This window comes from Lottia gigantea (assembly GCF_000327385.1).
Source record: "Lottia gigantea unplaced genomic scaffold LOTGIsca_39, whole genome shotgun sequence".
Classification (NCBI taxonomy): Eukaryota; Metazoa; Mollusca; class Gastropoda; family Lottiidae; genus Lottia; species Lottia gigantea.
Window position 1 is genome coordinate 526,177 of NW_008709333.1, and position 18,081 is coordinate 544,257.

The 18,081-nt window shown below is 33.7% G+C and overlaps 2 protein-coding genes across 2 annotated transcripts in view; one reads left to right on the forward strand and one right to left on the reverse strand.

The window, feature by feature from the left end:
* Nucleotides 1-1,577: 1,577 nt before the first annotated feature.
* On the forward strand, nt 1,578-9,516 carry LOTGIDRAFT_217334 (hypothetical protein; the record flags this gene model as incomplete). The annotated part of the gene is made up of 8 exons (XM_009059398.1): nt 1,578-1,637; nt 5,276-5,408; nt 5,904-5,957; nt 6,367-6,434; nt 6,818-6,993; nt 7,455-7,635; nt 8,322-8,392; nt 9,349-9,516. Exons 2-8 carry the CDS (start codon nt 5,341-5,343, stop codon nt 9,514-9,516), a joined length of 786 nt encoding a protein of 261 aa, XP_009057646.1. The 5' UTR covers nt 1,578-1,637; nt 5,276-5,340.
* Nucleotides 9,517-13,918: 4,402 nt separating this feature from the next.
* Nucleotides 13,919-18,081, reverse strand: part of LOTGIDRAFT_163303 (hypothetical protein) — a gene marked incomplete at its 3' end in the record, with an annotated part of 15,758 nt that continues 11,595 nt past the window's right edge. Inside the window, exon 4 of the mRNA XM_009059399.1 lies at nt 13,919-14,735. Within this exon, the coding sequence (XP_009057647.1) occupies nt 14,689-14,735 (47 nt within the window). The remainder of the gene's footprint in view (nt 14,736-18,081) is intronic.

An 18,081-nucleotide genomic window follows, 5' to 3' on the forward strand; every position in this document is an offset into this window, starting at 1 on the left:
CAAGCAAATACAACCAATCAGAGCTCTAAACAGAAAGACTGTATACAGGGCTCTCATTGGCTGTATTTGTTAGAAAACAAACTAATAGTTTATCATTGTGAAGATGTTGGATATTCTGATACCTTCTTTGGCTTATAACTAAGTCGAAACTACACCTCTCTTAGTTTTGAGTATATATTTTGCAATGTTCATATTTACTAGATAGACTATGGACAATGTGGAATATAGTGGGCTGGACGTCCCTCAACTATCCATGAACTCTTCCTCACATGCATACTTTCCATTAATATGAAGCTATAATGTATGATTGGATGAGCTCATTTGTAATATTAGGGGTGTTTTTCATATCTTGCAAATTATGTCCAGCCTTGCTTGTTGGTCAGTAGGTACTCAGATTCAGATGTTGCTACTTGACGATTTGGTACATGAACTTTAAAATGATGAAATTGCTGTTGTCCATTTTTTTCAAGAGTTGTTTCTGAATAAGTAAAATCATTAATTTTCTCTCAGCCCCCTTGTTAGGGTGAGAATTAAGTCCCAGCAAAACCTTCATCAGTTCAGCAGAGACTGATTCATTTACAGTGTCTGTGTACAAAACCAAAAAGATACGTTTTGGATAGATTTTGATACGTTTGGCATCTCAAAATTGTCAGAATTGAGTTACAAAATCTGAGTTCCAGCACCAATTCATTCCTGGCAACAGGTTGACCTGTCTGTGTAGCTAACAAGTTTTCATGCAACAGACCTGTTCCATATAAAAAAGAATCATTTAAGTCATTTAAAAATCAGGAACTATCAAATTTCAGGGATATCACATTTTTTTCTAATTATTTTTTAGTGTAATGTGTCTGGTTATCGACATTCAGATTTCAATTATCTGTTATTAGGAAAGATTTATATAGATTCTGAACAAATTGAAAAAAAAATAGAATTTTGAAGTAAGCATATTTTATACCATTACAAGTTTGTATATCATTAAGATCAGAATAAAAAATATTATAAATACATTTTATTTGTTTTTAGACTTTTGAATTTATGAATGCATATAAGTGCAAAGCATGCTAGTGGAAGGGCTTGCAAGCTACATTTATTTCAGTGAAACACCTTGCCTTGCCTTGCCTTGCCGTAGGAAAGATTTGCATGCCTAGTGTCTAATGATCTATGAACAACAAAATTAGCCTCTTTATCATGACAGAATATACAGAAATAAGCCAGTAAGCACTCTTGGTTTAAGTCTTGTCCCTAAGAAGATTCAAACTAGAAGCACATAATCATCTAAAACACACACAAATTTGCTAAATAGAGAGGTAATCTGACTATAGAGGGGCAGCACTACTGGACAAGTTTAGAGGCAAGCGCTTTTCGTGCATAGCTGGTGAGAGAATTGCACACATATTGATATTTGTTGCTATTTGAGTGCGTGTTATATAAGTGCGTTATATATACGGAAATATACAGTATATGGGAAAATTTATTTCACGATAAAGGGGAAACAACTCTTGTTTAGTTTTGTTTAGTTTTCAATTCGGAAGTTAAAGAAAGTTTGTGTTTGTCAACAATCTTTTCCGTTTCGGGGTCAAGAAATGGAGTTTTTCTGAAAAATGAACTGTATCTATGAATGTAAAAGGATTAAACAGGTACGTAGGACCAACCCATGTCCTTTATCGTGTTTATGTCTTTTCTTATTTTCTGTATTTTCCCACAAGAGCTTTGTCAAGTTAAAAGGAAGAGAAGGGTTCCGAATCTCAAAGAAGGAAATAATTCCATTGTTTAGTGCCCGTGGTTATGAGTGTGTTAACCTCTTCTCAATCGACCAGGAAACACTGCCGTTTTTGGGTAGGCCTATTGTCTGTTATTTTCCTTTTTAACAAGATTTTTACAGAAATTTCAGGTGCCATTATGATATTAAGTAAAGCCTACCTTCAAGTAGGGCATGGATATTCGCTTCAAGTGAACTTCAATCTTCATTCATACCTGTAATGTCCAAGTCCTTAGCCACAAGGAGGAAAGGAAGGGGGGAGGGGCAATGCCTGCCTGATAAAATGGATTGCCACCCTGAAAAAAATCTGACATCCATCCATTACTTCAACTAAACACCATACACCATTGTCCCTCCGATCATATTACTGGCCCCTCCAAAGGATCATATCTAATACAAAAGTATTAGGCTTATTTGCCTTGGGTGTAGCCTAAATTTAAGCACTGTATAGGAATTATTGGTTAAGGGGGGGGGGGGGTGTTGGAAAGGGAGGGGAAGGGAACTAATGGGTTCCCCTTACCAATTATATCTACAATGGGAATTGTGAAAGTACACAATCAACTTAACAAGACTGTCGAATTCAACTGAATCAACTATTCCTGACCACTTGTTTTTTATGTTTTTATAAATAAACTGCAGACCAAACTGCATGGTTAACTCTAATCTGAAACATCTGTCTCTATTCCAGCCTCTGATAGCTATTTTGACAGACAGCTGAAGTGGTGTCAGAAAAACTAGGCCCTCTTTTATGGGGGTTATTAAATTACAATTACGATGATTGTTAATTTAGTGTTGAGCTTCACTGTAACTTTCGTTTTGTAAGTGTGTCACATGACTCTGTGATCCACGAAGTTTCAAATAGCCAACAAGATATCAGTTTCGCTTTAAAAAAAACTTTGATGGAACACTAGACATGATGTAATTGATGTAGGCAGATAATGATAGTTTGATTGAACTACAAAAATATCCACCTTTTCCAGATCCAGGGTATCTAAATTGGTTAATAAACCCTCTCACAGACTCACCTTCAGAGGAGCTGAAAATCCTCACAAAACCAAACAGCAGACAACTTTCAAAATATCTATCAGAGGCTAGAATAGGGGCAGATGTTTCGGTCTAAGTTAACTCTAAATAATGTCTAATATTGATTCTGTTATAATTATTTTATAAAATGTTTAATTGATAAAATAATTTAATAACATTTTAATTGAGTTTTAATTGAAATATGACGATAACAAATATATTTTTGAGTTTGGAAGCTAGTTGACATTTTCTATGTGTAGACCAGTCCTAAACTAGCTAGTTTTTGACAGTGAAATCTTAATTTTACATACAAAATTAATGGACCTTTATTTGGTAAAGGAAGAGTTTGACCTTTCCTATGTGGGAGACTTAGAGACTTCTTCTTCTTACAAGGTGTTAAAAGATCTAGCTTTGCAAGGGGGAGGATTTATTGAGTTGGCTGTGTGCTACATAAACAAGCCAAGAGACTTCTTGTTAAAAACAACCAGCTTGCATTGGGAATAATTAATCAAGGCATAGTTTTGAAATCGAGTGTTGCAGAAAGTGGCACCATTTTATTGAGTTTGGTGCAGTATTATTTGATTTGTGAAATCTGATGTGTGCAAGCCAATGGAGTTCTAGTTTTTGTAAGAAATCCTGGTTAGAAGACTGTGGACTCATTTAATAAAAAGTCAACGTTTTGACCAAGCTTAGTACATAGGGTATACTAATGTGCTTTTGGGACATCCAAGTGTAGACTTTTGGACCAGTTTTAGAAATCCCAGCTTGCAGACTGTTATAGTAACTGAGATCAGTGAAACAGTTAATTTTGTAGCTGACATTTGAACTGGTTTATTATTTTTGTACACTAACAAGTCAAAAATAGACACAGGCCAGAATGCAGTTTTCACAAGGTGGGACACATGTTACATAATTTTTGGGTCACAGTTGATTGATGACTTGTGTCTCTCCACTTTTTATTTCATTTTTTAAAATGATGCAGGGTATTTTTGTAATGTCTTTATCAAGATGTAAAATTTGATTTTTAAAATCTAAATGAATGCACTTGGATTCCTCCACCACTAGTGAAATATATTGTCATACCTTTCTGGTAGGTGTAGGTAATTAGATTATGTAAGTTCAAAATGACCTAAAGGCATGGTCTCTTTCCAGTGGCGTTTCTGGGAAAAATTATTTGAGGAGGTTGAAATTTTGAAAGTCAGGGGGCCAAAGCCGGGCCAGCTTCTTTTCTGGGGGATGGGGGGGAGGGCATGGCCAGGCCTCCCTGTAGAAATGCCACTGTCTCTTTCTACCACTGTTTTTAATTGCTTATATCTCTATATATGGACATATATTGTTGTATGTTATATCATGAGATGCCTAGGTTCAAATCCTCTGCAATATAAGGAAGAAATTCTGATGCATCTGCAGGTGGTTTGACCATGTATTTTTGATGTGAATCAGCAAAAATTTAAAGTAAAGAGGCTTAATGATGAACCTCAAAATTCACCTGAAAATCAAAGACATTCTTATGAACAGCAAATTTCCCCTTAAATCTGAGATACAGTGAGATAAAACGTCTGTGACCTGATCATGCATATTGCTGTATTTAATTATATCTAATTAATTTTAAACTTTGACACTATCTAGCTGACGTATCTAAGTTGTGTTTTAAGAAAAAAAAATTTTGAAGTAGTTTATTCCTGAGTTGACAGAAAGTTGGTAAACTTCATAGTTTTAGACTGTTTTGGTTGAATTGTTGCCTGACGTTGATTGATATCCCTGCATTTAACCACAGTGTAGTTTATTCGGGGGTGAAAGCCGACACTGGGTGGACTCTCAGAAGCACTGGAGCAGGCATTGGAATTTTTTCAGATTATCTATGCCCATTAAAAGTTGAGTTGACTGGAATTATGAGTGAAGATGACTAATTCAAGGTTATCAGACATTCAAGCGAATGACGTCATGTTAAGAACCAATATTCTAACCGACTGTAGGGAGCCGCGGTGGCTCAGTGAGTTAGACACTTGCTCACTAACCTGAAGGTCCAGGGTTCAATCCCGGCATAGGTCGAGATAATACCTTCGGATTTTTCAACCCGGTTTCCCCCTGTCAGAGATGCAGGTAAGAGGGGCTGACATGGAAAAAGCGTCTAGTCGTTCGTATGGGACAATAAACCGAGGCCCCGTGTGCTACAGGCTGTGCACGTTAAAGATCCCTTGACAGTTGGAAATCGAAAAAGAGCAGGCTAATTTCCCTCATGGCACCCTGCATGGCGTTGCCCGTCTTCATTAGTCCACAAGGTGCAGAAGAGTAGGACGTAAAACTCCATTTATTTCATTTCTAACCGACTGTGCTATAGAAACTCACTCTGTATTATAATATTTGTATCTTTTATACAGTGTTATTAATGTATATTTTGCTAGTACTATTTAATACAGTGTTATTAATGTATATTTTGCTAGTACTATTTAATATATGTATGTATAAATTGTATTTTTGTGTATTTTCCAGTACTAGAGAATTGTAAGAACGTATCGAAACGTGTTGGAGGTATAGTGATCATCATCAGTCAGAAAATGGCTAATTTATTATTTTGGGTGCCAGTTGTGTTAACTATTTATCTACCTGTAGCCTTTTTAACAACGTAAGTTTTTAATCATCCATACTGGTCTTGTTTCTAAGTAATAGATTTTGAGTCCAGCTGTACCTTTACCTCATAATTTCTATGTTAGATCTTAGATACATTCTAAATTTCACATAGCAATTGTATAACAGTCATCCTATTTTTTATTTTATTGTAAACTTACCTGATGTCAAATTTTCTCAATCCGCTGGTAAAGAAATTAATAAGACCTATATCTAAAAGCGTTGTTGAGATGCGACAATAAACTTAGGCGGTCCTGTGTGCTACAGGCTGTGCGCGTTGAAGATCCCTTGACAGTTGGAAATAAGAAAAGAGTAGGCTAATGCTGCTGTCATTGCAAAATCCCCCTCATTGCACACTGCGTGACGTTGCCCATTTTCATTAGCCCACATGGTGCAGAAAAGTAGGACGTAAAACTTCATTCATTTCATTTCATTATTCCAAAGGAAGCTGAGGAATGGCAGAATATTTTGTTTTCACAATTTCAAATTGTAGATATGGTATAGCAGTGAGAAATGGTCACGTTAACAAAACATTCCCTTATATCAGGTAAAAACTAGAGACTTATTGTCAAAAACTTATCTTGGTTCTATTATTCCCGTCACCTGATTGGCCATTACTAAAATTGATTTTAAATTTATCTTTTTTAAACAATCAGATTACTGTATTTCTTAAGATCAGCAATACCATCTGCTCTCTAGTAATTTTGAGTACCTACAGTTTTCTTTGAATATCCAGGAGAGTTTCTGAGGCATGTAACTTGTATTTATCTTATGTTTTTCCAATGTCAAGTCAGTCCATGACATGTAAAGTCAGTTTGAATCTAATATTCAATCTATAATATATGCCCACATTATTTTTATCAATATTAAGTCATTATAAAGCTGCACAGTGGTATATTTTGAATTTAAAGACAATAGACTTGTGATTTTAATTCAGATTTGTTTTTATGTTTCAGTGATACTGGTACTGTTCCACCAGAAAGTTGTATTTTTGGTCAATTTCTCAATATATATGCCTTATTAGGTAATTATTATTCTATTTCTTACTCCAATTTTTAAAAACTTTCAGTGGCCTTTTATCACATGGATTGTATTTGTATTATGAATAGAGATTATGTGTATTTGTGTCTCTCTAGATCTGGGTCCCTATCTCATCAAATCATCTGATTGGTCAATAAAACTTCATTTGAAATTTAGTTTTATCATCCAATAAGATTACTGTATTTTCTATCTGGATTTTATCATTGTTATGCTTTTGAAAATAAGACCCTAGGTCTGTATACTTGTTTTCTGGATTTTATATTGGCAGATGCCAGGCAAATGTCAAATTTTAAACAGCATCTGTGGTGAAACAAGATAGATAACTTTCTATTTATCTATATTTTATGTACTTTTTCAATATTGCAGCTTTTATATTTATGATAATGAGATACCTACAAGTTAAAGAATATGTTCTATCAACGTATAGAATCGGTAACACTATGACCTTGACCAGCAGAAACAGAAAACTGTTGGTCAGTAAAATCTCCTTGGTGATTGGAATATTGGCCAGTATAGGGGCCAGTATGGTCGGCAATTTTCAGGTTGGTATTTGTACCTAAAGTAGACTGAACTTATAGCTTTGATTCGCTACACATCCCTTAGCTTTACGATGTCAAGACAAATCTGTCAAAGCCAGTTTGATTCGTCTGTCTCTGATTGATTGCAAAGACCAGAGCGAAGCGAAGAAGTAAGACAATATCCTACTCCTTCATCTAGCATGAAAATGAACTTGCGAAGGTACAGCACAGTTAAAACTTCGCTTCATAGCTGAGCTTTTTAGCTTGCTACGCTCGAGCGAAGAAAAACCTGCGCTTCACTTAGGGGAGTATAAACCAGCCTTTGGAAATGTAAGCTAATGCCAATATCCTTGGAAACTTTCCCTTATTTCCTGCTGCATTGTATTGCTTGTCTTCATTGAACCCAACTTGTTCAAAATTAAAACATCTAAAATTTTATTGTTAATTTCACTAACCATCACGTTTCTTGGCTGCTTATATTTCAGGAGGACAATGTAATAGTTGCTCACATTATCGGAGCCTACATGGCGTTTGGTCTTGGTGGTTTATATTCTTGGATACAGGCTGTCTTATCTTATTATATTCCTGAAATACACGGCTCATCTAAAGCAGCTCGACATATTCGAGTATTATGTTGTATATTAGCCACAGTAGCTTTTATACTTAGTATCCTTTCCTTACTTGAGATTCTGGCGGCGTATTTTGCAAACGATCTTAGCACTAGGATATCTTCATATAATTGTTAGAAACCAAGATCATAGGATAACAGTGTAAGAAGTTAAGACTCTAGGCCTAGGATATCCTAGAAACAGTGTTAGAAGATAAGACACTAGGATATCCTAGAAACAGTGTTAGAAGATAAGACACTAGGATATCCTAGAAACAGTGTTAGAAGATAAGACACTAGGATATCCTAAAATCAACCTTAGAAGATAAGACACTAGGATATCCTAGAATCAATGTTAGAAGATAAGACACTAGGACATCCTAGAAACAATGTTAGAAGTTAAGTCCCTGTCATATCCTAGCACTAAGATTGTTTCAAGAACTGTGGCCAGGTTGATATTTTTCAACCTGGTTTTCCCCTGTCAGTGATGCAGGTATGAGTGTCTGACAGAGAAAAGTGTCTTGTCCTTTGAATGAGAAAATAAGCCTTCTCATGGTTTGTGTGCTACAGGCTGTATATATGAAAGATCCCTTGAAAGATGGAAACTGGAAAAGGGTAGGCTAATGTCACAGTGCTGGCAAAATGTTTTCAATGCAATGCAATCAATCAGGAATCCTGTAAGGGGTAATAGAAAGGAAAAAGTTGAAAACGTCTGCTGTATTATAATTCCTTAACATGTACCTAGTGAATATATTTACTGCATTATCTATGCAGAAGTTTAAAGGGGACATGAAACATTGGACACCCAACCAACCTGTAAGTTCTCACTTCTTATCTATTGTTATTCTTGATTAGAAGTGTCATCCCAGATAGGCAAGGTGTCACTCACACATTGTGGACAGGCTTGATATTCTATATTGTCCCTGTGTCCCAAACGGTACCAAAATACAGTTGAGGGGTAGGCTTAACGTACAGAGTTATACAAAGCAGTCAAAATCCTACCCCTTGACTTTATTGTGGTACTTTGTAGGACACAGGGACATCCCAGATTATTGGCAATATTTCAATCGACACATTAATAGCTCAGCTGTGTATAAATACAAAAAGTTATACCAAATTGGGCTTTTATCTTGGTGAAAATTCTCAAAAACTATTGACCAAAAATGGGTCTGAGCAACTCCCATAAAAATTGACATAACTCTGGCCCTAAACACAGTTCAGGCCCCGTATTCTCTAGCGCTATGTAGGACATCCTAGCACTAAGATCGTTTCGAGAATACGTGGCCTGATATCCCATCCAAATATCACGTTGGAGGAAGTGGGTATTGCCAGATTTGCCAGTCTAATATCGTGGGTGACCGCTTGAAACCTTGTATAACGATATATGACGTGAAATTACCTTTTTTGTTAAAATCTTTTTTACCATTTCTTTTTCCGCTATACGTGGTTTTCATTCCTTGAAAATATTAACCTCGTATAACAACCAACCAAAAACTCGTATAATAGTACACTATACAAAGTTTTTAGTTTTCATCCGCAGTTTTCATTGAACCTCATGACTGTTTATATACGTGTTATTTAATTAGTGGTTTTTGGGTTATTTACAATCAAACTAAGAATAAGAGGATTTGATCATAAGATCTGCGCTGTTACGAGCTTTCAAACGGTACCAAAATGTCAAAATGACCAAATATGGCATACACAAGGTTTCAAGCGGTCACCCACGATATGTTGATTGACAAGTATGTAATATTAATGTTATTATATTACAGGGGTATGATGAACATCTAATAGCTACCATATCAGAATGGTTACTTGCTTTTATCTTATCTATCTTCTTCTCAACTTTTATTATCGAGTTTCGACAGATTGGTTTTAACGGAAGTGTTGTTTGGATTAACCTTCCTGTGGAAGATGAGGAGAGATTGTTACAAGCTTAGTGATTGGTTGAGATTTATTGTATCATAGAGACTATCATCACAATGTCAAGCTCTTGCAAACTTCTTCTTATACCTTGACTGCAATAATCACTATTGTTGTATCAAGTAGAATGTGAAATATTTATGTTTATGTCTCTTCATGTGTTCAGAATAGAAAAGGCAATGATCTATTTCACTAAAATTTTGTTTTCACTCATCTTGTATTTTTGAATCTTTTTAAACCTGGAGTTTAGCATTCTGTTCTCTGATTTGTCAATCAGAAAAATTAATTGCAAATGTATTTATCAAATTACTCTGAGATGATTGAAAATTGTACAGTGTGATACTTCAAAAATCTGTTTGTAATAATTTTCATTTTGAATAGCTTCCGTTTTTACTGTTTAACCCTTTTAAACCAAAGCACATGATAATACAATATATACTAAAGTGGCTGTAACCAAGTAACGTCACCGAAGGTTAACGTCATACACTTTAAGTTATAGTACAAGGAATTCAGGAACCCTTATTTCAGGGTATATGATGTTTTATTTCAATAACACTCAGTGTTCGAAGGGTTAAATTATAAGTTTTTTTGGTTTCAATAAGTACATGATATATAACATATATTAAATTAAACTTATGTAATTATCTATATACAGGTATATTATCTCATTATTTTCTACCTAGGGCCTTATTCTCCTAAACTTAACTTAAATAAAATACAGATTTTAATAAATACAGCATTCTGATAGGATAACAACACTAAATTTAAAATTGATTTTAATAATTGACCAATCAGATGATTGAAACAAATGAATTATTTTAAGTTAAGTTTTGAAGATTAAGGTCCCTGTTTAAGAGCTCAAATGATTTATTCATGTTAGTTATATTTTAAGGTTATATCATTCTGAGCTCAGTTAGTTATCCTTGTAACCTTTTAGATTATTGTATACCATAAGAGTTTTTCTTTCTTGTTGTAATAGTGCTCAGATTATTTAAGTTGGTTGTTCAAGTATAATAATAATTAAAGTAATTTTCTTTTCTCTTCCTTAAGATAATTTTTATTGTTAATCATGTTTATTAATTTAGGAACGCGTGATAAGGGTTGAAAGGCATCGGTTCTACTTTCAGTATCACTGGCTGGATTCCATTCCATGGCATACAGTCTTCCTTGCTACCGACTGAGCCATACCACTATCTAGCATACAACTTACAGCTGACTGAGCCATACCACTATCTAGCATACAACAGTCTTTCTTGCTACTGACTGAGCCATACCACTATCTATCATACAACAGTCTTCCTTGCTACCGACTGAGCTATACCACTATCTAGCATACAACAGTCCACCTTGCTACCCACTGAGCCATACCACTATCTAGCATACAACTTAAGCTGACTGAGCTATACCACTATCTAGCATACAACTTACAGCTGACTGAGCTATACCACTATCTAGCATACAACTTACAGCTGACTGAGCCATACCACTATCTAGCATACAACTTACAGCTGACTGAGCTATACCACTATCTAGCATACAACAGTCCACCTTGCTACCCACTGAGCTATACCACTATCTATCATACAACAGTCCTCCTTGCTACCGACTGAGCTATACCACTATCTACCATACAACAGTCCACCTTGCTACCCACTGAGCTATACCACTATCTATCATACAACAGTCCACCTTGCTACCGACTGAGCTATACCACTATCTACCATACAACAGTCCACCTTGCTACCCACTGAGCTATACCACTATCTATCATACAACAGTCCACCTTGCTACCCACTGAGCTATACCACTATCTATCATACAACAGTCTTCCTTGCTACCGACTGAGCTATACCACTATCTATCATACAACAGTCCACCTTGCTACCCACTGAGCTATACCACTATCTATCATACAACAGTCCTTCCTTGCTACCGACTGAACTACACCACTATCTACCATACAACAGTCCACCTTGCTACCCACTGAGCTATACCACTATCTATCATACAACAGTCCACCTAGCTACCCACTGAGCTATACCACTATCTATCATACAACAGTCTTCCTTGCTACCCACTGAGCTATTACATCCAGTGTTTTTTTTATCCCAGCTGAATATGATATTTTCTAGTTTAGGAGTTTAAATTATTTATGTCTATTGAAGTACTATGTTTTTATTTTTTAAATTTAGTTAGTCTGTATGTTATGAAATATTTTTGAGCTTAGATACAAACTGTTTAAGTTCTATTTAAATATATATTTATGTTTTTTTCTATTAAAATAATACTATTATAGCCAACTGGAATTTTTATTTTAGTAGTCGAGTAGTTATCTCCCTTTACTAACAAGAACAGCAGTTAGTGTCTTGAAGATAAGATACCCTTACTCCAACCAGAGCCATCTATTGTTTGTTACATCTATTGGGTCACCTCAGGCCCCCTCTTGCAGGCAGTTCAGAATAGGGTCTTACCCCTAGTTTTCAAGAACAATATTGCCAGTCTAAATCAAGACCAAACAGCTGTAATTCAGAAACATTTCGTGGGAGTGTCGCAAATTTTAACATTATCACCTAATTCTCTTAGATCTGACATCTTCGATCTGAACCCACTAGTCTTTACTCTGCAATTTCATCAATTGTCAAGTCGTTCGGATGGGACAATAAACCAAGGCCCTGTGTGCTACAGATCCCTTGAAAGTTGGAAATCAAAAAATAGCATGCAAATCATAGAACTGTAAATGAAATCCTGGCAAAATTTCTCTCATTGCACACTGTATGACATTGCCTATCTTCATCAGTACAATCATTTCCAGTTCATTGCAATTTAATTCAAATATGACAAAAAGCTGGAACATGTGACAGAATGAGGAAGTATAAAAAATATATAACGTTTCAAGTAGGACTAGAAGATAACTCTATTGTTTTATTTAAAGATATATATCAGAATACATGATTTTTATACATTGTTATATGATTTTAACATTTCTTGACAAGTTTTATAAATACTGCAAACATTGGCTATATTTATAAGAGACATTGGTCCAGGTTTATTAAACTAGATAAATATAAACATTCACATACAGTCATACTGGCGGCTTTATCAAGAGAAATAAATATTGTAGGCCTAATAAGTCTTTTAAAATCTAGTTTCCCTTTGCTCTGCTGTTACATGTTCTTGTAAAAGACTTGATATTGTGTATTGATACATGACCTCGCGATTTGATACATGTATGGTGGCATGTCGTATTGCAGTGTATCGATATATCGTGCCAGCACTACTTCAGTCTTTACAAATTTGCTTATAAGTGAAAAATCATATACATTGTTACAAGTTGCCCCTCCCAAAAATGAATGATTTCACTGTTCCTTTAAAAAAAAACATGTACAATCGATACAAACTGCAAAACGAAACTCTTACTCCAAAAAACAATTTTGCAATACATTGGTAGCAGCTAATAAACTATTGGAAGTATATGAATTATACATGAGTAAGTTTATCATTATGATTCAATCTAGAAGTAAATGATTGGTGTATGAAACTAAAAGTAATAATCATAAAAAACACATTAAAACACTAAAATAACAAAATGCTTTGGTCTTCATCAACAATAAAATCATAAAATATTCCGAAAAAATCATGAACAGAAACAATCAGTTTTCAAATTTAGAACCTAACCCACTTTCTCAACCAAATCACCATTGGCAAACATTTGCATTAATGGGATTGTAAAGAGGTTTTACAAATTTTGTATGTGTATCAGGGACACTGATAGCATCAATTTGCACCATTCCAATTTTCAAATCAGATGTCTGTTTCCTGCAGTTCCACTCAAACTAAGTGTTTATACATAAAAAATTTAGAAAAACTCTTTTAGAATTTCTTAATCATGTGACATTTTGACTGACAGCTAGGGTGAGGTTCTAGGTAAGTCTCTTTGGTCCCTCCGCCCACTTCTTTACCATAAATATTCCACTAAATATGATCTAACTATAATTCAATAAAAGGTATTGGCTTGGTCCTTGGTTCTTATTCATCATTATTCACAGTCTGGTTAAAATATGGACATTTATTTCACTAAAAGATCTTTCAATTAAAATTTATTGTAGGGTGAAAATATACATATTATCTATGAAACTTCAGAATTAAAATAAATATTGACAATACAAACTTACTGTGAAACAAGTTCTAAAACTTGATGTTTCTATGGTAATGACACAAATTTTCCATATAAGGAAGTCATAACTGTGTTGTAAATTCACACGATAATATGTCAAAGTGAATTTTAGCCCAAAAAATTATTATCATCAATCTCCAAAGTTTTAGACTTGCTGTCCTGATGAGGATTAGATATCAGAAACTCACCAGATGAGTTCTTATCAATTTAAATGGAATCATTCTCAAATAAATAACCACCTTAAAGATGAAATTCGATCGTTTGATGGTAAGATTGAAGATGAATCCAGGCCCTAGATTTGTTTACGTGATTTATAAATGAATTACGTTTTATTTCATCTGATTAAAATATAGCTGAAGATATTTCGTTTTGTTTATTTTCTGTGGGTAACTCCCTAATTCTTTTCTTAAGGATGTTGTTAAATAGAGAATGAATGAATAACCCACTGAAAATAAATGAAACTTAATATCTACATTTTGTTTTGTTCATATTCTGTGTGTTACTTCATTCATTCAAGATTTTAAAATGGTGTACTATCTAGAGCCAATATCACAAAAAATCTCAAGATAAGAATTTGTTGTAAATGTGAAATTTTACATTGAGAATTACCATATTTCCGACAAAATTTTAAAGGAAGGTTTTTTGGTGAAACAAATCCACAATAAGATTATGAAAATAAACAAAATATCGAGAGCTTGTTTCAGTATTTTCCTATGTAACTTCATTCATGCTAAGTTTTTGGCTTTTCTCTGACCTAGAATGGATGGAGTATCACTCAGAAAATAAATGATTCAGAGCTATTTTAAACAGACTAATTGACCTTTGGTATATATACAATAAAAACAGTTCTAGATAATTTGTTTCACTATTTTCCTGTGGGTTTCAGACCCAGAATAGTAGAATTGATGCCGAACCCTTAGAAAATAAATGAAACAAAATATCTACAGCTGTATTTTAGTTCCAATTATATTTGGAAAGATAAAATATTAAAATATAAAACTAAGTTGTTTATTCTTGTCGTTGATATTTTCTAGTACAGGTTACATCTTTAGCTTTTAAAATCTGAAAAATACAAACAGAAATAATTTGAAGTGACGAATGAAAATGGGATTTGAAATGTCATGATAAAATAAGTGGATATGAAATAAGTGGATTAAAAAAAGCAAGATAAGATATGACAGGCAGGCAGGGTAGTGTCCGTGGGGGCTGGGCCCCATCAATAGAGAATTAAGTCCCAGGAAAATCTTCTTTAGTTCAGCAAAAATGGATTCATTTCATTCATACAGAATCAAAAAAATTTAGATTTTGATACGTTTTTTGAATCCTCAAAATTGTCAGAATTGAGTTCTTAAAATGACATTACTGATTAAAGGGAAAAAAGATAAAAAATACTAAAATTACAGATTGAGAAAATATCAAGTTAATTTAAAATGTTCTAGTGACCCGGGGATCTAGTCATTTTTTGGTAGTTTTGTGAAAGTGAGATGTTAATGTTGAATCTAAAACCATTGTGTTTTTTTTTTATTCCACTGTCCTAGAAATTTCTCCAATTGCACACTGCATCACTTAAATTTGCCAAAACTACAGCAAGAAGTCCATTTTAAAATTCAGAAGTTTTTCAGAATATTGTTGAAATTTATGAAAAGTGCATCTTTAAGGTTGCAGTTTAGTTTATACACGAAAAACTAAATATAGAACTGAATTTACACTGCACAAATACTTCAAATTTCATCATCATCAGATACAAGTTCAGTTTAAAGTCCAAATTTCAACGATTATTATCATATTTAACATGTCTGGTGTAAATAAACCTGTTATTTTTTCATTTTTATTTTATTAAACTGTTTTTAAATAGAAATGTTTTAATACACCCTATCAAAGCAATGTTTATTCAAAGATATTTCATTTTATTATTGAGGATTTTGTAAGAAAATATATATTGAAATATTAATTCTAATAAAGGATTTGTCAAATGTTATTCACAACCATATTTGCGTTCCCAAGGCACATTTCTTACAAGATAGGCTTAGTGCACTTCACTGGAATGCCGCGATGACCTAGTGAGTGGGACGCTTGCTGGCTAACCAGAAGGCCCAAGGTTCAATCCCAATATAGGTTGAGATAAAACCTTCGGATTTTTCAACCCGGTTTCCCCCTGTCAGTGATGCAGGTAAGAGGGGCTGACATGGAAAAAGTGTCCGAGGCCCCGTGTGCTACAGGCTGTGCATGCTTAAGACCCGTTGAAAGTTAAAAATCAAAAAAGAGCAGGCTGCTTGCAGCTGTCCTGGCAAAATTTCCCTCATTGCACCCTGCATGGCTTTGCCCATCTTCATTAGCCCACAAGGTGCAGAAAAGTAGGATGTAAAACTCCATTCATTTAATTTCTTTTAAGTGTCATTCTTAACAACAGTTATTGGTGACAATGGCGCTCACTGTTTGTTTGTATTGATACAACTCTTATGACAACCTATAGTTATTAATGTTCCTGTTCGAACCAGTATTCTTCTTATATTTTTAAATTCTGAATGGATTTTCATATCATATATTCAAATTATATTCAAAATAACTGCACAAACAATACTCTCTCACTAGAGGTTAAGCCTGCATGCCTGTGCCTGTGCCTTCTTAACATAACAGCAATGTTACAACCTTAAAATTCCTAACACGTTCTGTTTCACTTTCTAATTGCCGTAGCAGCTCAGTAATGAGGCCTTACAATGTGACAGGGCTATAAGTGAATGTTTATTCAAAGCCATTGTTGGAAAATACAGGTATAAAAAACATTGTATTATGAATAATAATAGTAGATTAAACAATATTTTATTCAAACATTTTGTTGGGAAATACAGGATAAGAAAAGTTATTGAAATATGAATTGTAATAGAGAACTAGTCAAATTTTATTCCTGATATTTTGTTGGGAAATACAGGACAAGAAACATTGTAATATGAATATAAACTGAATAATTATAATACAAACAATATGCAGTTTATTTGATATATAGACAATGTAGAATATACTATTTATAAAGATCTATAGAAGAGGGAAGGTTACATTAAAATACAAAGTTATATAGATATACTACTTCTAGATTTATTACATACTACGTTTCGAAACACAATCATTTTACTCTTATGAGTTTTACGTCCTACTTAGGTGACAACGCCATGTAAGAGGTAAAATCTTTGTAAGATCTATAGAAGCAGGAAGGTTACATTTAAATATTAAGATATATAGATATACTACTTCTAGGTTTATTACATACTACGTTTGGTGTTAACGCTATGTAAGATATATAGAAGCAGGAAGGTTACATTAAAATATTAAGATATATAGATATACTACTTCTAGGTTTATTACATACTACGTTTGGTGATAACGCCATGTAAGATATATAGAAGCAGGAAGGTTACATTTAAATATTAAGATATATAGATATACTACTTCTAGGTTTATTACATACTACATTTGGTGTTAACGCCATGTAAGATATATAGAAGAGGGAAGGTTACATTAAAATAAGTTATATAGATATACTACTTCTAGGTTTATTACATACTACGTTTCGAAACACAATCATTTTACTCTTATGAGTTTTACGTCCTACTTAGGTGACAACGTCATGTAAGAGGTAAAATCTTTGTAAGATCTATAGAAGCAGGAAGGTTACATTTAAATATTAAGATATATAGATATACTACTTCTAGATTTATTACATACTACATTTGGTGTTAAGGTCATGTAAGATCTATAGAAGCAGGAAGGTTACATTTAAATATTAAGATATATAGATATACTACTTCTAGGTTTATTACATACTACGTTTGGTGATAACGCCATGTAAGATATATAGAAGAAGGAAGGTTACATTAAAATATTAAGATATATAGATATACTACTTCTAGGTTTATTACATACTACGTTTGGTGATAACGCCATGTAAGATATATAGAAGCAGGAAGGTTACATTAAAATAAGTTATATAGATATACTACTTCTAGGTTTATTACATACTACATTTGGTGATAATGCCATGTAAGATATATAGAAGCAGGAAGGTTACATTTAAATATTAAGATATATAGATATACTACTTCTAGGTTTATTACATACTACATTTGGTGTTAACGCCATGTAAGATATATAGAAGCAGGAAGGTTACATTAAAATACTAAGTTATATAGATATACTACTTCTAGGTTTATTACATACTACATTTGGTGTTAACACCATGTAAGATATATAGAAGAGGGAAGGTTACATTAAAATACTAAGATATATAGATATACTACTTCTAGGTTTATTACATACTACGTTTCGAAACACAATCATTTTACTCTTATGAGTTTTACGTCCTACTTAGGTGACAACGCCATGTAAGAGGTAAATCTTTGTAAGATCTATAGAA